Here is a 27,562-nt window from a genome sequence, read left to right on the forward strand (position 1 = left end):
CACAAGCATATTCAGGTGGTTGGCAGCATCTTTGGAGATTCGTTCTATGATCAGCAACTTCCCTCCAGACAGACCAATTCCCTGTCAAACCAGGTACTGTTATACATGTGATCCTTTTCAATCTTCTAATTAAATAAATGACAACTACGTTACATGATTTTACAGTTATTAACACCATCGATAAGTTCATTTTTCTGCTTTCATAGTGGACTGTGGTCTTTTCTGAAGTTAGCTTTTGCCTGCTTGATTTAGATTAGTGTCAAATTCTGCATATCTGGGATATTTGTCGGTTATATACAAACAGTAAGACGTTATGATTTATTTAGGAGGTGCTGTAAGCAATACACACATAGAGTGCTTTCACACCTACACTTTTGTTTCAGAACCTGTCTCGTTTGCCCAGTTAGCGCGGTTCGTTTGGCATATATGAAACTAGCAATCGCTCTCGGATCCGCGCCAAAGTAATCGCTCCGAGATTGCTTGAATGAGGTGGTCTCAGCTCGATTGAAACGAACCCTGGAGCGGATCGATTGCAGTAAGAAAGCGATACGATCCGGGCGCGGTTATATCACAGTGTTTTATGGATATGTAATAGGCTTACGGCTATATGAAGAGAGAATTATCTTCATGGAAGTTTCGCGAATCTCTGGATGCCCGCAAATGGGTGATAATCTCCGGGTAATAATCGCGCGTCTCCCTCCTGGTCCTCAAATAGGCTACGTCGCGCAACCTTCTTACCCCTCCCCACCGCATCTCTCTCTTCAGACACGTCGCGTGCACCATGTCAAACACCACCAAACCACCACCTCTCCTGAATCAGCTAAGCTGGACTCTGCAAAATAAACCCTGACACTGACCAATGTGAGGAGAGTTTACTCACACGTGACTTGTTTTAGCTCTTTTGGTTCGATTAGAAACTTTGCAGTGTGAAAGCGAACCGCACCAAGAGCAAAGAGCAACAATGTAACACTTGTAATGTCTGTTTCGGAACAACTGAATCGATTCACAGGTGTGAAAGCACCCTTAGATTAAAGCAAAACTTCACAAATTAATGCGTGTCATAAAATTATTACATATAGCATATGGGCCTTGAGCATGTGTCAGTACTGTCGCCAAATTGGTACATGGCTCCCAGGACAAAAGTCGTTTACCCGCACTTTGTCAAGACTAAAGCCAATCTTAAGATGCTGGAGTTTTGCGCTGCGTACGTGTGTAGTAACAAGCAAACAAAGAAAACAAAGCATAAAGGAATAACAAATCATTGGTAAGATTTTGTGTGTTATTAAAATGTATGCTCAACAAGTAACATTATTGACGGTGCTTAATTTGAGCCAGATCCTGTTTCGGAAAATGTCAGATATTCCTGTTTTACCTGCAAAAAGTCTCATTTAACTATTGTTTCAGCCAATTGGCTTTCTTACGTTCAATCACTCTCATTGGTTGGTGACTATTGTTTCGCGTGAGCAGCAAAAATAAGTGTGGTTTATTTATGAACTAATTTCGAGAGGATCACGTGCTTATGATCAACAGGGCTGGCACCTCATTAGCTCAGTAATCTCCCCTATTAGATGATGACGGAAGCATTATAAACAACCAGTCCACTCCAGGTAACTTCGTCTTGAAGTTACCCCCCTTCCACCCCTACCTGCCACAGCATGGTGGCCCAGTGGCTAGCACAGTTGCCTCACAGCAAAAACACCGCTGGTTCAACCTTCTATCAGGCCGGTTGGCGTTTCTGTGCAGTTTTCATGTTCTCGCCGTGTTCACGTTGGTTTCCCCCCAGGTTTCCCGGTTTCCTCCCACTGTCCAAAAACATACACCATAGCCAATCGACTAAATCAAATTATCACCCAAGAAAACCTTAGTTTACACTTCTACATTAACCCTAGCTCTGACCTCAACCTAACAGTCTACTGACAATCTAATGAGAATCAGTTGGCATGTAGATGCAATGTAACTTAAATTCAACAAACGGACCATCAAATTAAAGTGTGACCTTCTTTTTCTATTGCTGATCGTGCAGCTGGAGCAGTTCAACATGAACATGATGGAGAATCCAGGAAGCACTAGTCCCTGTTCAACACTCAACTACACACAGGCCGCCATGATGGGTTTAACTGGGAGCCACAACAGTCAGCAGGACGCACAGCAGTTGAGCTACAGTAGCCATGGCAACATCCCCAACATCATTCTCACAGGTATTGTGCTTGTCGTTCTGAGAGATGGCACAGAGGTACAGTAATTTATCGAGATACTTCACCTATACACTGCCTGACAAAAGTCTTGTCGTCGATCCCAGTGTAAGAGCAACAAATAATAGACTTGACTTCTTTTTATGTTGAACTGCATTTCAATCTGTTGAACTGCAATTCATTTATCACAAACACTGCAGAAGACCTATTGTAACCTGCATAGACCCAAGATTCTCACAGAAATCAGTCAAGTTTGGTGAGAAAAAATTCATGGTTTGGGGTTAAATTCAGTATGGGGGCGTGTGAGAGATCTGCAGAGTGGATGGCAACATCAGCAGCCTGAGGTATCAAGACATTTGTGCTGCCCATTACATTACAAACCACAGGAGAGGGCAAATTCTTCAGCAGGATAGGGCTCCTTCTCATACTTCAGCCTCCACAACAAAGTTATTGAAAGCAAAAAAGGTCAATGTGCTCCAGTATTGGCCAGCCGAGTCACCAGGCATGAACATAATTAAGCATGTCTGGGGTAAGATGAAAAAGGATGCATTAAAGATGAATCCAAAGAATCTTTATCTCTGGGAGTCCTGCAGGAACGCTTTCTTTGCCGTTCCAGATGACTTTATTAATAAGTGATTTGAGTCATTGCAGAGATGTATGGATGCAGTCCTCCAAGCTCATGGGAGTCATTTTCCCACTGCACCATGACTTTATATTCTATACCAGGCATGTCCAAACTCGATCCTGGAGGGCCGGTGTTCTGCAAAGTTTAGTTCCAACCTCAGTCAGACACCTGGGCTAGCTAATCAAGCTCTTACTAGGCTTTCTAGAAACATCCTGCAGGTGTGTTGAAGCAAGTTGGAGCTAAAATCTGCAGGACAACGGCCCTCCAGGACTGAGTTTGGACACCCCTGTTTTATACTGTACATTATTTCTGTTAACAAGACTTTTGTCTAAGCAAAGTCAGACCTTACTGTCTTAATTAAATAATTAAAAATCAAGCCATGATCATATTTTATTTTGGTAAAGTAAGCGTAATCTAGAGGCCTTTGCCTTTCATAAAAACCACTTCTGACACCAAACGATCAACTAGAAGTCAAGTTATTATTTGTTGTTCATAAAACTTGGATAAGCAGCAAGACTTTTGTCAGGTAGTGTATGTAACAAGAACTAGTTTTGGAGGGAGAATGTTAACAAAGTTAAGATGAAATTCTGGATGTTTTTGCACTTGTAACAGTCAACTGTCAGTCATTCTGAACCCTGGGTAAACAATATGCGGTTCTTAATTCAAATAATGCATATTATACATACACTGTTTCAGCACAAATCATCTGTGGTGCAGTGCATTCAGTGTCTGAATGTGGAAGTATGCACATTTTTCATGCGTTTTTTTGCTATCAGCATGAAGTCTGTCATAATGTATTGATCATTAAAGCGTTGGTTCACTTGAAAATGAAAATTAGCCTACGATTTGGCAACAGGAGGATGTTTCTTTTCTGTCAAAAATTAATCCATTTAAGCACATTCATTCATGATAAAAAGTGCCTCACGGTTCCAGGGAGTGAGTAATGCCCCATTCACACGAGGCTTCAGTGTCAACGTTGAAGGCGTGTCTGAAGTTGGGGCTGAGCGAATCGTCATTCAACAGCAATACGCCACTGTCTAGCTGGTGTATTTGCATACAACGATCTGATTGGCTGACGCTTCTGTCGGCGCTTGAAAAGTTGAGCTAGACCCAACTTCTGCAGCGAGCAATGCCTCTGAAGCGGCGCAGACGACGCAGTTCGACAATGCCTGACGTCACCCATTTAAAGTAAAAGGAAAGCATTGACGCTGACGCCCCATGTGAATGGGGTGTAAAGGTCTCCTGTAGTGAATCGATACATTTAAAAAAAAAAAATAAATAAATATATATATATATATATATATATATATATATATATATATATATAAGTAAAATATCCGTTTAAAATTTTTAAAAGACTTTTGTATTTGTAGCTTCCGCTAATTGTCATACTTGCATTCACAAGACACTGCCTTTTCCCGCAGATGATGTTGGATTCATGCATCGTGCATGTTAGGGGTGGGAATCTGTAAGTACTACACCATTTGATTCAATTCCAATTCTGGGAGTCAGGATTCAAATTATTCTCAACCTACATTTTTTCTTGTTTCCTCACCTGTGCAAATAAATCTTTGCAACTTCACGTTTTAATAGTGCAGTAGGTGATCTGCCAAAATGCTAATGTTAGCTTTGAAAACACAGTCCCTCCCCTGCTGTCCAAAGCACGCCTCCTGAAATCACAAACGCGCACCTTTAAGATGACTGTAGACAACCCACTAGATCATGTCAATCGGCAGTTAGAAAACTTTAAAGTATTATATGATCTATATTATATAAAATTGTATGTAATTCATTATTACATCTAGCACATGTTCAGTTGTGTAGCAGCAAAACTTATCATAATGTGCAATATTTCATGCATGCAAGGATCGCTGGTCTCTATCACACGCTTTGTCCTAAAGCGACTACAGTATACTTAGCGGTTGGCTGGCGGCGTGCAGGAATTACACTTATTACTAAGCCATACTCACATGCTATTTCAGACCGAATATTCAAAGTAGCATGGTAAACAATAAAGGGATCTAGTCACAGGTTGTCACTGTTCAAAAATAAACCAATGTGAATATAAAACCAACTTCACCTCAGTAATGCAGGCTGGGTGGAATAGCGCTGTTTACTTGTGTTTTGTTCTTAAACTAAATAAAAATCTACGTTATCGATGCTGTAAAAGGACCTTATGAAACTGAACTAGTCACATCAGTCTTTCACCGGAAGATTTCAGTGGCTGAACAACACTTCTGTGCATATAACCCATTCATAACACAACACAATCTACATCAGCTTTGTGTGACTAAAATACTTTAAAGCATAACATTACCTGTCTAAAAGAAATACTTCAGCCATGGTGTCGTCTTTCCTCCATCGTGCAAAACCCACTCCAATATTGATTCAGGATTTTAAACAGTTTTGATTCAGCATTCGGTTTTACTGCTGTCACTCTCTCGTGTGCGGCGGATCAGTCTGCGTCAACAGGGATGCACAGATGGACAAATCTCCATTTGTTGACAGACACTTTGGGCTACCTATTAGAACTATGGGAATTATCGACCAGACAAATTTTAATTGGACAAACATTTTTTAGTCTTACCCAGATTATAAATATACATATAAATACATTTAGATCATTTACTTTAAACATTGTGTGAACATTACTGCGCTACTCAACTAAAAATTAGCTTCGCTACTGAAAAGCTATTTGATTTAGAAAGTAGCAATGCTAGCTACTTAAGCTAGTAGCGTCACTATTTGTAGCGGTGCTACTGCCCAACACTGAAGGTGCAGTATGTTAGTTTGACACCCAATGGTTGAGCTAGGTATTGCATGTACTTCAAATGCAGGTTGCCAGATTGACGACATTAAAAGAAATGTGCCTAACTGTCGAGTCTAAAGGCTGATTTGAGTCGTGTTCTAAATAAAAGCAACCGCACACAATAGAAAGAATATTTTCCATACTAAAAGGAGTTTTTTTTCTAACCAACAGCTGAAATTTATATATTAGAAACAGCTTTTCTTTCTGCAGCTGAACAGAATACTGACAATGACCACCTTATGTACACCTCATGTGCTTTATTCAGAGTTAAATGCTAATAATGTGAGTTTAAATGCCATTTAACTTGATATTTATTGCCAAACTACTGAAAGCAGCAGCATATAGTTGAGCACCTCAGATTTTGAAAAAAAAAAATCAACTGTTTGAAATTGAACTTTAGAGCTGTGAATCAGTGCAAACCAACCCATATCAGTGACTCAGAATCTACATTTAATAATGTTAAAGAGGTTTAATATGTATTAATTAGATTATAAACCTTACCTTTTCGTTGGAGTGCAGTGAGTGCTTCTGAATGGCTGTATTTAAATTGCTGTCGTGTTTCGTTTGGTGCAAAATGCCAAATTGCTTATGCATGTGGAACTCTGAAGCTGCATCTCATTTCGGGGCTACAACTGTCCATCAGAGGTCACATTGTGGTCGACATGCTTTGAGATCCTTCCTGACTGAATGAATCAAATGTTCTATTTTCCACAAAGGAAACCCGGGGTACTGAAATATAATTGGTTAACCTGGCACTGGGCCAAAACAAAAGCCGCTTTCACACAGTAATACCAGTAAATATCCGGGAAATATCTGTAACAACTTTATCGGTAAATTCAAAAAAGTGCTGTTCACACAGACAAGGACGTTACAGAATCTTTACGGAAAAGACCGTTCACACATCCATTCCAAAATACCGGTAAATTCTGACATCATTAAGCAGAAATGAGCTCTAAATGGCTCTGCTTGTATTTGTAAACATTTGACTACATTACAAACTCTGTGGATGGATCAGTATTGTGAACAACTTCGATGATAATTATTTACACAGTTGGCATTAGGAAGGAATATAGAAACATTATCTGACTGACAACTAGCAGCTAAATGTGTCTAGAATATCCAAAGGCTTTTATCCCAAAGTAGACGTCCCACGTCAGCGCATTCTAGACGTGAACACACTCTTTGTGGCAATCTTCCTTTTGCAGTCACACAGCGCAGCATTCTGGCAAATTACCAGTAAAGATACAACTTCTCTTTCCAGAAGATAGCTGGAACGGATTTACCAGTATTTTCAAAAAGGGCCTGTTCACACATACAGTCAGGTCAGAATGTGTGAAAGAGTTATTTCATATTTTCATAACAGAATAACTGACTTTAGCATTGTTCTGCAAACATATTACGGTATTTTCATGCTTTAGAAAAGTCAAAAACTTACATACGGCACCTTTAAACGAAAACGGTATTAGTGTAGACATGGGCTGCGTCCGAAACCGCCTACTACTCAGTAGGTACTGCATTCAAATTTAAACGTACTACTCGGCCATTAGAAAAGTACGTTCTATACAGTATGAATGTGAAAAGTATGAATGGAATTCGGACGTACTACATTCACCATTTTGTCATGGTCACGTGACCTACCTGCGTTAGTTGCGTTGCTTCCCTTCCATTCATGAATTCATTCGCGGGGCATTATGGGATAGAACATCGTGCATGGGATGCGCACTCCAGAATCTCGCCGGAAGTAGTAAGTAATCCGGGTACTTCTCGCATACTGATTTTCGAATTCTATGAATTCGGACATACTACTCGGCTCGCATACTGATTTTAGCGTACTATATAGTATGGAAGTATGCGGTTTCGGACGCAGCCAAAGCCTAAGTAAGCACTAATTTGCATATTTTGCTTTATCCCACATCAGTGACGGGGGAGTCTCCTCCCAGTCTCTCCAAAGACCTCACCAGCTCATTAGCCGGCGTTGGTGACGTCAGCTTTGATGCGGACTCGCAGTTCCCATTGGACGAACTGAAGATCGACCCCTTGACACTGGACGGACTGCACATGCTAAACGACCCAGACATGGTTCTCGCCGACCCGGCCACCGAGGACACTTTCCGCATGGATCGACTGTGAACCTTTGAATGCAATTTTAAGCGAGACATTTCTGCTGCATGGCCTCTCTGTTCACCATCTGGTCAGTGGCCGTCCCCCGACCTTCCCATCTAACAGCATGCTGCCAAACTACTCATGGCCTGGGGCTGGTGGTGGCAGGCAGCTAGGGTTTGGGGATGGGCTGGGGTGGAGGTGGAAGTGCCGTATCCACAATGGATGGCTTCCAATGCACAATACCATCCACCACCCACTCTCTTTATACGCTCAACTTTAGTTATCCGCGTTAGTTGTTAATGTCCATTTTGCGTTCGTCTCAGTCTATGTCGTGTCGTGTTTATACTATTCGTTTTACCAATCACGCTGTTATTGTGTTACGTTTCTATATATTTACGTTTCCTTCAGTATTTTATGTAACGTTAAAGTGAATTGCCAAATTTCATACATATGTTTGTTTGTTTACACAATTTCGACCTGTTTATTCATGTGTGTGAAATCAACATTTATTTATATCGTGTATTTATAATATTCTAATTATTTTTTTATAATTATAGCTCTAAATATTATTTAACCATATGTACGTAAGGAGCACTACTCCCCCAGATTGTATATCAAGGGTTTTAAGGGAGCGTTGCTCGTTGTACACTGGAAGGCATACGTTTGCTTTTACAAAATGGCTTCCATAGCGTTTTCGATTTGCTAGCATTTTGTAACATCTCAATGATGTCACGATTGGTGTTATCATATTTATTTTTAGCATTTGCTAGCGATTTTATGAAATTCTTGCAAAACGACAGCAGTCTCTCGATTGAATTCTACCAAGATTTTGGTGTTTTTGTGGACTGTCATGTGACTTTTCGCTATGTTTTGCGTATGTTATTTATTCATATTGAAGATTCCATTGCTGTAATGTATACGCTTCAACATTGGTCAGTAAAGGTGACCCAAGAGCTGCTGCAGAAACCTGCTGAACACTACACTGTGAGAGGACCTGATTTTGCCTTATATGAACAAAATGCTGTTTTTAACTGTTGATGTGTTTTTCTAATTGTATCCGAAGTGTTTTCCTCTCGATCTTCTTGGTTTAACGATGCCATTTTGTTTAGTATTGAACGCTGTAAAGTTTGTACTTGTACTGCCAAACATAACCCGAGGTTCTGTTGTGATGATGATGTCATTCATCTAGCTTGGGGAGAGTAATGCTCCTTATTCTGTGCTGTTCAATGGGAGTTTGTGTTTGTCGTTCCTGTTAGTACGTTCAAGCCCTGCATAATGTTTTTTTGGAATTAAGGAATCACTCATGTACAATTCAATGACAGTTACAATCACTACACTCTCAGAAGTAAAGGTATAAACCTGGTAACTTAAAAAAAAAAGGTTCACGTTTGTAGCTTGAGTACATATTAGTACCTAAAAAGTTCCAAAAAATTACCATTTACATGTTTAGGAACTAATATTTATTAAGTTAACCAATGTAGACACTTTTTGCCTTTGCTTTGGAGAGTGTATATACAGTGAAGTCCAAAATTATGAGTTAACGCTGTATTTAAATTGTCCCTGCATATTGTACAGCATTTAAGTATCTTTGCAAGTATGCATCAACTTATTCTGCTTACCCCAACCAAACATTCTACTATTCAGGGTTCCCATGGGTCAAGTAATTTCTGAAATATTATAAAATATCTATTCTCAGATATTAAAACGCAGTGCTTATGAATGTTTTTAATCTAAGTTATGAAAAATCACAGACTTTTGTTTGTCATTTTAAATTTTACCTCCTACCTATCAAAATTTCAGATTATTGCAGTTAAAAATACCTGATTTGGTGAATTTTCTTAAAACTTACAGCAATATTTAAAACATTTTTTTTCTATAATTTTTCCATAATTAATACCTGATTTGGTGAATTTTCTTAAAACTTACAGCAATATTTAAAGCATGTTTTTGTCTATAATTTTCAATCATTTTTTTCTATCATTAAAAATCTGAGAATTTTATTATTTTATTTTTTAAGTCATGGAATATTAGATTTTTGTTTGTTATTTGAAATTTTACCTCCCATTTATCAAAATTTCAGATTATTGCAGGCAAAAATACCAGATTTGGTGAATTTTCTTAAAACTTACAGCAATATTTGAAGCATTTTTTTCTGACATTAAAAATCTGGGAATTTTATTTTTACATTTTTTGTTCAAGTCATGGAATATCAAATTTTTTGCTTGTCGTTTTAAATTTTACCTCCCATTCTTGTTGGCCAAAAACGACTGATTTAATGTCAAATTTACTCAAAATTTACAGCAATATTTGCACCATTTTGTTGCGTTGTTTTGCTGTAGAAAATATACATAAATCTACACATTTTAGTTCATTACTTTTTCGACCTCAAGAACCATTGGTTCCTGTAATTTATATAAAAGGAATGCTTAGAAACAAAGAGAGAAAAGTGTCCAAATCTTAATCATAAAAAGCTTTTTCATAAAAAGCGTTTCAAAGCAGCTTAACATTGATAAAGTTCTAGTAAATTAAAATCTAGTACAGTTAAATTATCTTCAACAGCATTAAAAAACATGATCAAATTAACCTTTGAGTGATCAGTACGATGAATGTAGCCCTCAAATACAGTAAGTTTTGCCTGGATTTGCATTGCGTTAATGACATGGCCCATCTTTAGCAAGTAACACACTGCCTTGCATATAATGTTTATAATGTACATATAATGCGAATATGTTTTATATATATAAAATAATGCAGATGGCATGGAATGAATTTGAACAGTGGCCCTCTTGGTCAAAATATATCTGCGCTAATTTAAAAATCTCCAAATTTCCAACATTTCGAGCCATTTGCACTAATTCTGTCAGTACACAACAGCTGCTTCTTTTTCTATTCATTATAAGTCATGGAAATGCTGTGTGTTTTGTTGTTAAGAGACTATGGACTCGACATTTGGTTTAGAGTGGGAACCCTGACTAATACTGTAAAGAGAATAAGTTGGCATGTAATTGCAAAGTTAGTTATAAAGTTAACAAAATGGGACATAAAATAAGCTATAAACACATAATTATGTACATTGAACAATATGATTGAACATACAGTGAGTATAATATATCTTTGGAGTAATATAAAAAATATCTTGAGATCTATGTATGTTTTATGGGTGTACTCACACTGGGGTATTTGGACATGTTTAAGCTTTAGAGCATATCACGGTAACTGATGAAACACGGTAAAAATGCAAATTCCTCCTTCAAAAAAAAGATAGTTCATTCAAAACTGAATATTTTATCATCATTTACTCACCATTGATTTGTTCCAGATCGGTTTATGTTTCTTTTTTTTTTTTGAACACAAAATGATATATTTTGACTAAAGCTGGAACCCTGTACCCACTGACTTCGTTTTTCTACTATGGAAGTCAATGGTTACCAGTTTTCATCTTTTTTTGTCTCCAAAACATCTTCTTTTGTGTTCAACAGAATAAAGAAACTAGCTTTGGAACCACTTGAGTGCGAGTAAAAAAATTTGATTTGATCTCTTTAGATTTGCAGATTGACAGCCAATATAGTAGACGATACAAATAAATTTATAAATTTTTTCTGCATTATTGTCGAAACAAAAGCCAAACATATACAGAGAACAACTGATTTTTAACTTCAGAAAAGTTTGAAGTAATCTCTGAACATTATTTTGTGTACTATTATTTCTATGTCCAACTTTCTTTATCTGAATAAAATATACTGCCTGACCAAAAATTTGCATAAATAAAGCAACCAAGTCGCTGAACATAAGCCAAAAGTAAAAATGAAAATGAAATTGCAGGAAGCAAAAATAATAGCTAAATTATCAGCTTAAAGCTATCAGCTTAATTTAATAACTATGACATGGCCAATGTCAATAAGCCTGCCGATATATAAAAGTGGCAGGCAGGAAATGTGGAGTGCTTTAACCAGCAGAGATAATACCGAAATATTGGCTTAATGATATTGGCTTCATTTTGATATCAGACCGATAACAATGACATTAAAAATATAGCATTTATCGGTCAATGTCAATAAGGATGTCAATAAATAAAAGTGGAATGCAGGAAATGTAAAGTGATTCAACCAGCAGAGATAATACCTAAATTATCGGGTTAAAAATATTGGTTTAATTTTGTTATCCAACCGATAACAATGACATTAAACAAAGCATTTATCGGCCAATGTCAATAAGGCTGTCGATATATAAAGGTGACACGCAGAAAAAGTGAAGTGATTCAACCAGCAGAGATAATACCTAAATTATCGGCTTAAAGATATCAGTTAATTTTGTTATTGGACCGATAACAATGACATTAAACATAGCATTTATCGGTCAATGTCAATAAGGTTGTCGATATATAAAAGCATAGTGTCGGAAACGTGAAGTGGTTCAACAAGCAGAAATAATCCCAAAATTATCGGCTTAAAAATATCGGCTTAATTTTGATATCGGACCGATAACAATGACATTAAACATTGCATTTATCGGTGAATGTTAATAAGGCCACTGATATGTAAAAGTGTGAGGCAGGAAACTCCTGGAGTGGTTAAACCAGCAGAGATAATACGTAAATTATCAGCTTAACGATATCAGTTTAATTTTGATATCAGACTGATAACAATGACATTAAAAATAGCATTTATTGGTCAATGTCAATAAGGCTGCCGATTTATAAAAGCGTTGCGTAGGAAGCATGAAGTGGTTCAACAAGCAGAAATAACCCCTACATTATTGGCTTAAAGATATCGGTTTAATTTTGTGATCAGACCAATAACAGAGACATTAAAATAGCATTTATTGGTCAATGTCAATTAGGCTGCCCATATGTAAAAGTGTCAGGCAGGAAAGACCTGGACTAGTTCAACCAGCAGAAATAATACCTAAATTATCGGCTTAAAGATATCGGCTTAATTTTGTTATCGGACCAATAACAGTGATATTAAAAATAGCATTTATCAGTCAATGTCAATAAGGCTGCCGATATGTAAAAGTGTCAGGCCTAGAGGGGATCAACCAGCAAAGATAATAACTAAATTATCGGATTAATGATATCGGCTTAATTTTGTTATCGGACTGATAACAATGACATTACACATAGCATTTTTTGGTCAATGCCAGTAAAGCTGCCGTTATGTAAAAGTGCCAGGCAGGAAACTCCTAGTGTGGATCAACCAGCAAAGATAATAACTAAATTATTGGCTTAATATCGTCTTAATTTTGTTATCGGACCAATAAAAATGACATTAAACATAGCTTTATCTGTCAATGTCAATAGGGCTGCCGATATATAAAAGTGTCAGGCAGGAAACTCCTAGAGGCATTCAACCAGCAGAAATAATACCTAAATTATCGGCTTAAAGATATCGGCTTAATTTTGCTATCAAACCTATAACAATGACATTCAATATAGCATTTATAGGTCAATGTTAATAAGGCTGCCGATACATAAAAGCATCGCACAGAAAACAAGAAGTCTTCACACCAGCAAATATAACACCTAAATTATCTGCTTAATGATATCGGCTTAATTTTGATATCTAACCGATAACGATGACATTAAATTTAGCATTTATAAGCCAATGTTAATAAGGATGCCAATATATAAAAGTGCAGCATAATTAATTCTTAATTATCGACTTAAAGATATCGGCTTAATTTTGCTATCGGACCGATAACAATGACATTAAACATAGCATTTATCAGTCAATGTCAATAAGGCTGCCGATATATAAAAGTGTCAGGCAGGAAACTCCTAGAGGCGTTCAACCAGCAGAAATAATACCTAAATTATCGGCTTAAAGATATCGGCTTAATTTTGCTATCAAACCTATAACAATGACATTAAACATTGCATTTATAGGTCAATGTCAATAAGGCTGCCGATACATAAAAGCATCGCACAGAAAACAAGAAGTTAATTTTGCTTTCAAACCGATAACAATGACATTAAACATAGCATTTATCAGTCAATGTCAATAAGGCTGCCGATATATCATGCATCCAAAGTATTTCTGAAGTGAAAACCAGCATGCTGCATAAATGATAAAGACAGTCTATTAATAAAATGTATTTTTGTTTTCTTTAAAACCAAAATTGCATCATAAATGGTGCAAGCGTACTCCGAATTGGTGAGTTAAAGTGCAAAATAAATAAATAAACTCAACAACCAAAGCACTATGGTGCAAAAAAACCCAGCACTAAAGCAACCCTGACTAGTGTGAGTATGCCCTTAAACTGCTATGATTATATAGTTACAAAGGTATTTCTATTAGTCATATTTATGGACCCCACTATATTAAAATAAAAAAAAAATTGTCTGCTAGCCAGATGAAATTCAGCCTGTACTTGACATCAAACAAGACGTTTTTGCTTTAGCCAGATATATTTTGGTAGTAACTCTTAAAACTGTGCAAATCCGATTTGTGATTCCTATGCAAACCAAAAGCATTAATCGACCAATCACCTGAAGTATTTCTGGCTGCAGACCAATCGAATTCTTAGGGCTGAGAAGCAAGGATCGGTTCAGTGGATATTGTGTAGTTTATTCGACATAACCACAATAATCACTGTTTTAATTTCTCAAACTCTCATCCCAAATGTATCTTCTATAGTTTTCATGTTCACCATCAGCGTATTTCTCTAACACTTTTCCCCCCCTGAAAATAGTGTACATAAAGCTTAGCACAGGAATATGACGACTGCATGTCAAAACGAGTAAATACCTTTAGAACAAGGTCTTCGTTAGCTTTTTATTTGGTACGAGGTCTTCATTAGCTTGGCTGATTCCAATAAAACAAACAAAAAAAAAGATTCACTGCACATAAAACAGTATAGACCCCCAGACACAGTGCATGTATTAGTTAATGCTAGTGGTGTCATTTTACTGTCTGTGATCATGTTTAGAAACGGAATATATTTATGGGGCTCCGTATTAGTGCATTACACCAAATGATCTGCTTGAGAATGCTTGACCAAAGCACCGATCTGTTATGTTGCTCTTTCTTTCTGGTCACAGTAGCATTTCTGATTTATTTCCTCACGATTGTAGCATGTTTAATATGTTCGGTTGGGTCATTCCCCCTCCTCATGCTCACTGCATCTTGGGTTTTCATTTCAAATCCTGTCAGAAAGATATGGCAGCTTTCATACTGATGTATGTGCATTTCTTCAGAATCTTTGGCTTCAGAAACTTGGACTGTTTTACCTTACGAGGATGCGTATTTTTTCAACTGTACATGCGTTTTTCTTCCCCGGTTTATCGTGATGGTGCGTTTTTTGTGTACTGTTCTCTGTACTGCACTGATAATTCAGAGGGAAAACAATTCTGGAAGCGTATATGTGTGACTTCCCAATGCAAACCGAAAAAAAAGGGCTCAGTCTGTTTGTTGCTTTAACGTGTGAAACATTTGGAGATGTGGGCAGACTGCACGTGTTTATTGGTCAAATAATCTGTTGTTGATTTAGCATGCAGCCAAACTGCCTGTTCGGGGCGTTTTACTGAAGCGGTTTTAGCTAACAGCACTTCTGTGTATGTTGGAATTGTTAACTGTTCTGGTTATTTGTGTGAGCAAACCCCCTTTAGCGTAAATTCCCCTTTAAGCCTTAATAGAACTGCTGAGCAGTTAGTTACCATGTCCGTACCATTAAGACTAATAAGGACGTAGTTGACTAAACGGGATGTATTTCTTAATAAAAAAACAAAAAAGAAAACATAATGGTAGTAGTGACCCATAGGATAGCTAGCATTGATCGATATAACACTCCTTCCTTTTAAAGAAACTAAGTTTTTTTTTTTGTTTGTTTGTTTAGAAAATGCAAATTTTACAACTTCACTAAAGTTTTATTATGTTTGAATCCATTTAGCCAATCTGTGGGTCTGACAAGAGCACTATTAGCTTAGCTTAGCATATTCAATTGAATCAGATTAGACCGTTAGCATCTTGCTCAAAAATTTCAAAAAGAGTATTTAATCTTGATAATCTAATGATAATCTTACTATTTATAGCTTGACCCCTCTTAAGTTACATCGAGTACTAATCTACCTAATCACACTAGAGTTTGAGCATGCCAAGTTCTGTCGCACAGTGCTACGAAAAGGGGCGGGACTTAAACAAGATGTTTAGACGTTTTAAAAAGCGAGCGATTGCTCCAAATTTTTAATTTCTGTACAGAGAGGTCATATTTTGAATTTCGATTGGTTTCATGCAGTCAAGTGATGCGTTGTCGCAGGTCAGAGTTCACCAAGCTTGAACTTTGCAATGAAGCAAACTGCGAAACTTGTCGCAAAAGCTTTCGTTTCCAGTCTGACGCATTTGCCTGCGTATAAATGAAAGTCTATGGATTAAAAAGTACAACGTGACTGTGGTTTAAGTGTGACAGAAAATGAAAAGTTCCTATTTTCTTGGCTAATATGGCTATGAACTATACTGTAGTTCCATCATAATAAGAACAAGGAATTTGTAATATGCGCCTGCTGAAGCCATGATATGGCGGCAAAGGTCCTTGTTTCGTATGCCAGAATGAGAGTATAGTTCCTAGCCATATCCACCTAGAAAATAGCACACAATAGCTAAGTTTCCATCCACCCATTTTTATGCAGATTTTAAATAAGCGCATTTAAAAAAATGGTGGATAAAAATGCCAAGATGCATAAAAATTTAGAAAATGCACATGAAAAACGTATGCGCATAACTGAGTAAAATAAACTTTTTATTCGAAAAGATGCGCTTAAACTACGATGGAAAATACCTGATTTTTCTTCAAATTTACAGTAATATTTGAAGCATTTTTTTTACATTTAAAATCGGGGAATTAAAATTTTTTGTCCAAGTCATGGAATATCAAAGATTTTTTATAATAATTATATTTTATTTAAAAATTTTACCTGCCTTTTATCAAATTTAAAAATTTTTGATGGCCAAAAATGACTGATTGAGTGGTTAGTTTACTCTAAATTACTGCAATATTTGCCGAACAGCAGGTCTGGCAAGATCACTATTAGCTTTGCTTAGCATAATCAATTGAATTAGATTAGACCATTAGCATCTGGCTCAAAAATGAGATTATAGTTCCTAGCCATATCGACCAATAAAATAGCACACAATAGCAACGTTTCCATCCACATTTTTATGCGGATTTTGAATATGCACATTAATAAACGGTTGATGGAAATGCAAAGATGCGCATACATTTTGAAAATGTGAATAAAAATCATTTGAACATAACTGAGTAGGATAAACTTTAATTCAATAAGAAAAGATTTGCTTAAACTACGATGGAAACACTTCAAACGCACCTTTGAACGCCACCACGCATTCATTTCGTGTTATTGCCTTCTGAGGCAAGTCATTAAATGAAGAAAAGATTCACACAGCTTCTCCTACTGCAGTAAATTCAGTTTGTACTGTTGATATTTGGTACCAGTTTATCAAGAAGTGACGATTTTGTTTGCTTTGATTTGTTGGATGGAAACGCTGCTTTATTTGCACGTCTTTCATTCGATATTCCAGTTTTCCGCAAATTTCTTTTTAGCATTTTTAGATGGAAACATAGCTTGTGTAACAGTATTCAAGCATATTTCTTTTTTTAAAATTTGAGCGAGATGCTAATGGTCCAATCTGATTCAATGATCTATGCTAAGCTAAGCTAAAGGTGTTCCCGCCAGGCTCAGAGACTGGCTAAATGTATTCAAAAATGCTCAAACTGAACTCTTTAATTCTAGGGGAGTTGTAAAAGCAGCCTGTTTGCAAAAATAAAAGTGGTGTTTCTTTAACTCATAGCATTAGCATTAACTAAGTGCCATCTATGATTTCTGTAAAGACGATATATATATATATTTTTAATTTTGTCGACTGACATTTCACTTAAAGCAGGTTTAATGAGTATTAAAGGTAAACCTCTCATGAGAGTGTTAGATTACAGAATGTGCATCAAATCTTTGTGATCTTTCATTACGCGAGCACAGCTCTCGCTCTTTATTGGAATTAACGGTATATTAGGACATATAATTTGTGGTCGTCTAGAGCTTTCTTTGGGCCACTTCTGTAGTTGCTGTGCTGGTGTGGTCATCTTTGTCTCTTATTTGTGGTAAGTGATTGTAGAAGGAACTGATTTCGTCTTTTTGTCGTTTTGCTGGTCCTTTTCCATTTTCAGAAAAAAGAAGTATACTAAATATGGATGTGCATGATGTCTCCGCTGCATATATCAGAGCCTTCTTGTTATATCATTTATATTTTGTTACCTGTATTTCTGTACGTGTTTTTAAAATACATATATCTATATATTTAAATCCTGATGTCTGTGATCTCAGTGTTAATGCAGTATCTTGTCCGCCATTTGGGGTTTTTGAGGAAACCTAGTATTGTTCAATACATTTAAAAGATGAAGTATAAAATATGTCACACATGACTAAATTCACCAAACAAACATTCATTAAGATTGTAAAAAAAAAAATCTTGAAATGTGACGGTGATGAGTTTGGCTTTAAAAAAGCTGGATTTGCTGGGTTCTGAATGTCTCAAAATCCTCAGGGATTGTATCTGCAAAGAAAAAAGATAAAGAGACAAGTGTTGATTCATTAATTCCTTTTTCAGATGTGATTGCATTGAAAAAAAACTAAATTAGCAAAGGGGTTTTCCCTTTATTAAGGTTTTTAAATGCATTATGGGATCTTGGTCTTTCCTCCAACAACTTTTGATGCTGAAAAGTTTGAAAAAGTGTCTTTTATTGTCATTTTTAATAGTTTGCCGTTAAATATTGACTGTTTTAGTGCTGTAAAATACAGTAAAAAAATCTGGTAATAAAAACTCCAGTACTTTTAGTTATTTTACAATTATATATATTTCTACCGACTTATTTATTTATGTATTATTTCATATACACAACCTGACAAAGTCTTGTCGTCTATCCAAGTTTTAGGAACAACTAATAATAAGTTGACTTCTAGTTGATCATTTGGTATCAGAAATGGCTTAAATAAAAGGCAAACACCTTTAGATTACGCTTATTTTACTAAAATAAAATATGATCATTCCTTAATTTTTATTTATTTAATTAGGACAGTAAGGTCTGACTTTGCCTAGACAAAAGTCTTGTCACTTAACAGAAATAACGTTTAGTTTAATATTGTGTATGACTCCCATGAGGTTGGACGACTGCAAACATACATCTCTGCAATGACTCATCACTTATTATTAAAGTAATCTGGGATGGCAAAAAAAGTGTTCCTGCAGGACTCCCAGAGTTCATCAGGATTGTTTGGATTCACCTTTAATGACTCTTTTTTCATCTTACCCCAGATATGCTCAATAATGTTCATTTTTGGTGACTGGGCTGGCCAATCATTAAGCGCCTTGACCTTCTTTGCTCTCAGGAACTTTAAAGTGTAGGCTGAATTATATATCCTGCTGGAGAATTTGTCCTCTCCTGTGGTTTGTAATGTAATGGGCAGCACAAATGTCTTGATACCTCAGGCTGTTGATGTTGCCATCCACTCTGCAGATCTCTCATATGCACCCATACTGAATGTAACCCCAAACCATGATTTTTCCTTCACCAAACTTGACTGATTTCTATGAGAATCCTGGGTCCATGTGGGTTCCTATAGGTCTTCTGCCGTATTTGTGATGATTGGGATGCAATTCAACAGAAGATTCATCTGAAAAATCTATCTTCTGCCACTTTTCCAATTGATCAACAAGGAATCAAGTTATTATTTGTTGCTTTTACAACTGGTATAGACGACAAGACTTTTGTCAGGTAGTGTACAAAGTTGTTTTAAACTAATAAAAAGTCAATAAACTGCTAAACTGCAGAGTTGACTTTTCATCATCAAAATTTGAGGTAAATGGGATTCATAAAAAAAAAAACTGAATCATTGAAATACGGAAACTTAACCTGAAAAACCTACATAAATAATAATAAGCATAATTAATTAATCATAAAGTATATCAGGCTATATACAGGAGTAAATTCAATAACTTTTAAGACCTTTTTTCAAGACTCTCCATAAATTTTAAGAGACCTCATCGCCATTTTAGGTTTTACTCGCTAGAATGGCGCCATTTTAACTCGGTATATTTGCTAAATACTGATTGTAAGAAACAAATCCTAAACTAAAACATTATTCATATACTGAATACAAATGGTAATCCAGCAGGTGGCGCCAGAACAGCAGGAATAAAGGTGTTGCCTTGGTTACTGCAGTAAATGACAGAAGTCGAGCAGGATTTTATCGATTTTATAACTACACAGCGCCCCAATATTCGCTGCTTAAATTCAGGTAAGCTTTGGCATACAACTATACCTTGTATACGGTACAAAATGTAATACCTTGTCAAGTTTTAGCAACTTTTAAAACTTTTAAAAACACTGCAGATACACTTACCAAAGTGTAGCAAAATGTGTTGAGACTATTGAAGGATGTAAACAATGGTGCCAACGTATTTCCTGTTGTACATTTTTAATTTCTAAAGCTTCCGAGAATCCAAAAAGAGCCACATAATGATAAATAATGTTATGATAGCTAGTGTTAACATGAAGTTAGGATTGAATTGCCTCTTGTTAGAGTTATGAAATAATTTGATAACAAGCAGGGGGCCAATACATGACCACATTGTAATGGTATATATCTAGAGGTACTTTTAGGTATTGTAAAGAAGAAAAGTAGCCAGGGAAGTGTATATTTTTAAGTATTCTGATTATGTGGATTATTATATTACATCTGCTAAACACCCCTTAAGTGATTGTAAACTTATTTACTTGCTTTCTAATGTGTGCAGAATGTATTTCATCAGAATAACCCACCGTTGCATCTGTAGCGCAGGTTGGCCCAGATTATGTTCTCCTGAGAAAAGCAGAAAACTCCCAGCCTTCCTCCTCTCATGGTTGCGTCGATAATAACTCCTGTGTCTGCCACCATCTGCTGACCTTCATAAAAGCGAACCCTGCATGCAAGATATGCAAATCATCACAGATGGACCCTAAACTAATACCTAATACTTAAGCTAATGCTAATTTTTATTTTTAAAATGACATCTTTCATAACCTGTTGTATAGATAAATTACAAAGTTTGTAAACATTCAGGATGCTCGCGCAGCAAGTTTTAGAAAAAGAACTAGAATCGCTTGCATTTACAGCGAGGGAATGACATCCGATGCGATACAGTGTTTGTTGTTGTCTTAGAAATAACTTATACTGATTACATATTATATATATATATATATATATATATATATATATATATATATATATATATATATATATATGATTTACAAAATGCTTTCAGCTTGTCACCAAGTGATAAGCACAGTTATTTGGCAAAATTAACCTTAAAGTGAACGGCGTTTGTCTGACAGGTCCATAGCACCCTCCCAATGGATATTAGATAAGATGAAACAGCCAAGCATCCAGTCCGAAATATACAACTATCTCACTGAAACTCCAAATGACTTTACAAGGGAGAAGTCAAAGGCCTACAAGTCTTTGAGTGCCTACAATTTTGTTCTGTGTGGTCATGTGCAAGAAATAATGCTCCATAATTACCAGATTTAAAACTATGTAGTGCTAAAAGCCGAGATTCTGCCTAGCCAAAGACAAGGACAAGCAAGGAACAAACAACAACTTAATTCTGAAAGTTCAGTGCTGGATTTGGCTAAAAACTCCTTTAACCTAATGGAGGATATTGTAATTGCTGCTAAATCAGATGAAACGTTATCCAACATACCTAATGTAGCCTTCTTGCGGTCTGTGCTGCAGGAACCAGCGGTAGGAGGTCTTGTCTTTCCAGCCAACATTTCTGGAATCTTTCCACAACAGTTTCACCTGGTTGGTGGAGTCACCTGTGTGCCAGAGTGAGTTCCGCAGGTTTTCTCCAGGTCCTGTGTCTGATTTCACTGCCTACCAGCAAGATAAATAAGCTCATATCAGATCTGTTATTAGCACTAACTGTTGTAACCAATGGTGGACAGTTACCTTTTTTAAAATAATTTTTACTTCACTAGTAAATATTATACTTTATCAGAGTATATATTTTTAGGAAACTTTTACTTCACTACATTCCAAAACCATATATTGTACTTCTTACTCCACCACATTTCCTGAATGTTTAGTTAATAAACAGCAGAATTATATCCGTTAATCTAATTATACTGTACCACTAGTTGTACTGAGTGGTATTGTATGGTTTGGTTTGGTACGCTTTTAAGGCTGTTTCCGAACCAAACCATACCATACCACTTTTTCGACACCGTTTCGAAAGGGTACCAAACAGGAGAAAGAGCACTAAAAGACGGAGCTAGACGCGCAGCTGAACGCTATTGGTTTACAGAGAAATGTCATACGCTTACGCAACAAGCGAGAATGAAAACAAAAGAGCCGCCATGTTTGAAATGCACAGCCGAGAGATCTTTTACAGTGTAAATATATATACAAATAATAACAAGCCATGGTCGACCCGGGCTCAAACAAACCTTGTCATCGTCTTGATGAACAGCCACAAAGCCAAAAAGAAGAGCACTTAGTTTTTTACGAGCCAGTCTGAAGCGCGAGCGGTTTCGCTTTCTTGCTTGGGCTCACCGCGCGTCTATATCTAAAATATCAAACTTCTTGAGCTGATGATAATAACGTGCGCTTGATTATTGACGTGCTTTTGAAACCCGGTCCTATCAGAAACTGACAAACACGAGAAGTTTAGCGCATGAGCAGTTTATATTTGAGAGTAGTCCATGAACAGAGGAAATCAGCATGTGAGCAAAGAGATTCGGTCGCTCGTATTACATGAATGCGCTCTCGACTTGTAATACTGCACTCACATTTGTCAGTGAAATAACGTCATAGTGGCACGATACGCACGGATGAAGCAGCGCGAGTTGAGCGTTTTGCGAGACTGACAGGCATTTTGCGCTTGAGTTGGAAATTCTGAACTTCAGCAGACATTTACGCCGTGTTAACCAATCAGAACCTTGCTCGTGTAAGGGAGTGATTATGATGTAGCACCTGTTGTTGGTGTCCCGAGAGGAAATCCCCTAGCTGACACCAGACAACAGCTCATCAAACTACGCTCGGCTCAGTCGGAAGCACCGCTAAAAACTTCCATCATCCAAGTACAGTTTCTGGAGGAGTTGATGAACTCACAGAGCTGGGTGCACCTCTGAATGTCTCTATTGGTCTCAGACACGGCTCCAAATGAATCAACGCTGTTTTTCAGCCTTCCTAAAGCACATAAGCATAGCTACTCTCTCTTTAAAATTCATGTTAGCCATTTAGCAATGAAGCTACAGTCACCGAGCAGACAGAAGTCCTGGCCATGACATGAATTCCCATCTATTGCATTACTCAGTGAATTTGATGCACAAATGAAGCAGATTTGACGGGCGAATGAAGCGAGTAAACTCAAAATGTTCACATCTATTTACACGCAAATTGCATGATTTATCTGCGCGTACCACATCTAGTGTGAACACAGCATAAGACTCTAGTAAATCATACACTGATTCAAATGATTCATTTAGAGTGAGTTCATGTGAATCAGTGAAAATGATTCACCGACTCAAATTATCCATTCATAGTGATTCTCAAGTAAATGATTCGCTGATTAAAAATATCCATTCAGAGTGAGTCTCCAGTAAATGATTCACTGATTCAAATGATCCACTCAGAGCAAGTGTCCAGTAAAAGCTTCAATGATTCAAATGACCTGTTCAGAGTGATTAATTGACTGATTAAAATGATTTCTTCAGAGTGAGTTCATGTGAATCAGTGAAAATGATTAACCGACTTAAATTATCTTTTCGTAGTGATTCTCGAGTAAATGATTTGCTGATTAAAAATATCCATTCAGAGTGAGTCTCCAGTAAATGATTCATTGAGTCAAATGATTCATTCAGAGCAAATGTCCAGTAAAAGCTTCAATGATTCAAACGACCTGTTCAGAGTGATTAATTCACTGATTCAAATGATTTCTTCAGAGTGAGTTCATGTGAATCTGTGAAAATGATTCACCGACTCAAATTATCCATTATAGTGTTCTCGAGTAAATGATCCGCTGATAAAAAAATATCCATTCAGAGTGAGTCTCCAGTAAATGATTCATTGAGTCAAATTATCCATTCAGAGCAAGTGTCCAGTAAAAGCTTCAATGATTCAAATGACCTTTTCAGAGTGATTAATTGAATGATTCAAATGATTTCTTCTGAGTGAGAGTCCAGTAAATGATACACTGATTTAAAGGATTCATTCAGAGTCAGTCTCCAGGAAAAGATTCACTCATTATACAAACTGATCTGAATGAGGCTCAGTGTGGTGTCACATGTTTTGCACTTTGACTCAAGTAATATTAAAAGAGAGGATTTTACACTGCTACTGGCATAAAAAATGTATTAGTGTATCTGTACTTTTACTCAAGTGCTTCAGTTGTGTATTACGTCCACCACTGGTTGCATCTCTGTAATCAAAGACAGCAGAAATCTCACCTTCAGCTGGATACCAGGCTCAGCTACAGCTCTGAAAGGATTAGCCTGCCAGTAAATCTGCTCCACTTGCTTCCACATCACCACGTAGAAGCTTGAGCTGTCTTGATAGCCAAAAATAAACCCTGCATAGTCATCATCTGTCTCAGTGTTCACATGAAACGTTCCCTCGAAGTCCACTCCATTAAACGCGGTATAGCCTGTTCGAGTAACCAGAGAGTATAAGTGTGGAGTCTTCTGACGGAATATTCACTGATGTGTCTCTTTGTCAAAGTCTCTTACCCACAGCTAGTCCAGGGTCACTGTTCATGGTCTGAACAATCTCTCTTCCCTATTGAAAAGATGAGTATTCATTAAAGAAACAATAAATTTTTTTTCGGGGTGGGGTGGGGGGATGGGGGCTGGGGGGAGGCAGCTAAACAGTTGAGTTTCATCATTTATGAATCCAGCTGAAATCTGGGTCTGGCACTTTTAGCTTAGCTTAGCTTAGCATAAATCGGACAAGAAAACCAACATCTCCTTAATTATTTTAAAGGGCACCTATGATGAAAATCATCTTTTGTAAGCTGTTTGAACAGAACTGTGTGCAAGTAAAGTGTGTCCATAGTTATATTAGAGTGATATAAACACAATAAGTCTCTTTTTTTATTTCCTGATATTAAAATAGGATCCAAATCCCTCCTATTTTGAGGCCCACCGCAATGTGACATCAGACATGACATTCATCAACGTGACATTCTCCACCCATTGAATTAATTGACAGACGCATATTAACATGCCATATCCAACACATAACCATATCCACAGGACAGTATGTGCGCATACTGGAATAAAAAGATCCGTTGAGCTCTCTGTGATCATCTGCCCCTCAAGAATGAGTTTTACAAATCTAAAATAATTTTAAAATAGAGCATGTTTGTAATGAATACAGTGAAATTGCTAGGTAATTCATCAACAAAGCTGCAGAGAGTCAGTATAAATATAAATGCTTATAATTAATTTAAAAAAAAGATGCTTTAATTCCTGATGTCGACTGTTTTAACACACCTCTGATGGTTGGGGTAGACTTTAATAAAATACAATAAATGGGAAATTTAATAAATAATATAAATAATACTTGTTAAATTCCAGCCACAATCACATCTGATCTAGCAACAACTGTCTCGAAATGCTTCTGCAAAGTCTAATGCTTTAAATCGTTTAAGTCACGTGACTTGGGTGCTTCGAATCATTTTAGTCAAGTGACGTTTTGAATCATACTTCGGTGCAGTGTTTCAAAACGCTTGCGCTTCGGAATCTCGACACTGTGTCGAAACGCCAGTTTCACATCAGCCATCCGCATCTTAACGCATTTTGTTGTATTTAAGTTACATTGCATCTACATGCCAACTAATTCTCAATAGATTATAAGTAGACTGTTAGGTTGGGGATGAGATTAGGGTTAGTGTAAGTTGACATGTACTTGCAAAGCTTCTTATAATCAGTTAAATGTCTGTTGAAGGAGCAGTATCAACACTAAGTAGACAGTCTACTAAATTCTCAAATGAGAAGTAATTGGCATTCATACTTAGCTGATGATTGATTATAAAGCTTGTTTGGCATGCTTTCTGGGGAGAGAGCCCTGAGTTCATAAGATCCTCGAGCCCGGGGCTCCTTCCCGCTTGCAAGGCAACAGGGGAGTTAGAGCTCAGGAAGATCTGGTTTATTGCTCTTAAGAGATAACTACTTACAAATAGCATATCTATGATGCTGATTTGTATTAGCCAATTAATTTAAGTTGCATGTTTTTGGATGGTGGTAGGAAACCGGGGAACCCGGGGAGAATGTGAAAACTCCCACAGAAATGTCAACTGGCTTGGTAAAGACTAGAACCAGTGACGTTCTTACTGTGAGCCAACAGAGCTAACCACTGGGCCACCGTGCCACCCATCTAGGAAAGGAGGAGTCTGAGTGGAAGCGGGGATTCTTCAATATGTAAGAATATATATGCTGTATATACTATATGCTGTAATATGGAACTTAGGGTATTTATAGTGGCTTAGGAATCCTCTGATTGGTGAATCATAAGTTGAATAATGCGCAGCAGCAAGCAATCGTAAACACGTGATCCTTTTGAAATTAGTTTATAAACTTCACGTAGTTACAATGCAACATTTAGTCAATAAAATGTGCAACAGGGACCATCAAAATAAAGTGTTAGCAGCATTTTTAATCTCAGCCTTGTTATATCATTGATCCTGTTTAGTCGCCTATTTTGACCATTGCCTGTTTTTGACTATGTTCCTGGATTGTCCTTTTTGTACTAGCCGCACCTGTTTTTGATCTTGTTTGCCTGCACGAATAGTCTTAAACTGCGATTTGATCCTTACCCCTGCTGTCTCTTGCCTTGATCCCACGTGACACTTACGGATACTCCTACAAACACACCCAGGCAAATTAAGACTAGCTGTGTGGTCCATGAACACAAATGAAATCTGATTCTGAAATAAGTCTAAACAGAGAGACAGATCCTCAAAACTCCTCTCCCCTCATTCCTCTCATCCCTCTTTGAAGGATCTCATCCATCATTTAGCATCTGTTTATTTTTCCTTACTGGAATGTAAAGCAGAAGCAGATCATATACACTCATTTTCGTTTCTTTTGAAGCTCAACAGATTGTGTTTGGTCCTTAATGTGGACACAGATATAGTAAGGAGTAGAAAGAGGTTACAAACCTGATTGAGGACCACCCAGTTTGGATCAATCTGTGCATCACCCTCTGGGTCTAAAACCACGGTCTGATAGGTTCTGAAGTCAGTGAGAGTGACCTCTGCGTTCTCAGGACAAACGTCAATGATGTCACTAAATGTGTCGTTGTCAAAGTCATTCTCACAAACGTTTCCAATCCCATCACCTGCAAACCAATGACGATCAAGATCATTATGTAAGCGATTGTAATCTGACATACAATATTCACAAAAAGCCATCCTAGTGGGCACCTTGATGTCAAAATAACATTGAAAAATATGTCAAACAATGCTAATTATGACTACCTTGATCTTGAAAAGACATCAAATTGACATCTAACAAGGGTGTCAAAAAACACCAGTGTTAGATGTAAATTTGATGTTGTTTTGGCATCAAATTAGCTTACATGCATTGTACACTACCTGACAAAAGTCTTATCGCCTATCCAAGATTTAGGAACAACAAATAATAACTTGACTTCTAGTTGATCATGTGGTATCAGACGTGGCTAAAATGAAAGGCAAAGGCCTCTAGATTACGCTTACTTTACTAATATAAAATATGATCGAGCCTTGATTTTTAATGATTTAATTAGGACAGTAAGGTCTGACTTTG

The 27,562-nt window shown here is 37.0% G+C and overlaps 3 protein-coding genes across 7 annotated transcripts in view; 2 read left to right on the forward strand and 1 right to left on the reverse strand.

Moving 5' to 3' along the window:
- The window catches only part of crtc1b (CREB regulated transcription coactivator 1b), a 31,186-nt gene extending 20,984 nt beyond the window's left edge, over positions 1–10,202 (forward strand). The window contains 4 exon segments of the mRNA NM_001365302.2: positions 7–93; positions 2,024–2,198; positions 7,545–9,544; positions 9,622–10,202. Coding sequence (NP_001352231.2) covers positions 7–93; positions 2,024–2,198; positions 7,545–7,756 — 474 coding nt within the window. The 3' untranslated portion in view covers positions 7,757–9,544; positions 9,622–10,202.
- ranbp3a (RAN binding protein 3a) overlaps positions 1–27,562 on the forward strand; it is a 1,280,039-nt gene that overhangs the window by 1,006,093 nt on the left and 246,384 nt on the right. The window lies entirely within an intron of this gene.
- The window catches only part of comp (cartilage oligomeric matrix protein), a 29,622-nt gene continuing 14,703 nt past the window's right edge, over positions 12,644–27,562 (reverse strand). For 2 of the 4 annotated variants that reach the window (XR_015501723.1, XR_015501722.1), the window contains exons 14-20: positions 26,935–27,113; positions 24,503–24,551; positions 24,224–24,420; positions 21,478–21,650; positions 20,558–20,697; positions 17,420–18,291; positions 14,489–15,653 (exon numbers count right to left, since the gene is read on the reverse strand). Coding sequence is in view for 2 of the 4 variants with exons in the window: in NM_001365303.3 (NP_001352232.2) it covers positions 18,236–18,291; positions 20,558–20,697; positions 21,478–21,650; positions 24,224–24,420; positions 24,503–24,551; positions 26,935–27,113 (794 nt within the window). In the remaining 2 variants the exon portion in view is untranslated. 4 annotated transcript variants of the gene reach the window in all.

The sequence above is a fragment of the Danio rerio genome, chromosome 11 (genome assembly GCF_052040795.2).
Source record: "Danio rerio strain M-AB ecotype USA chromosome 11, GRCz13ab, whole genome shotgun sequence".
Taxonomy (NCBI): Eukaryota; Metazoa; Chordata; class Actinopteri; order Cypriniformes; family Danionidae; genus Danio; species Danio rerio.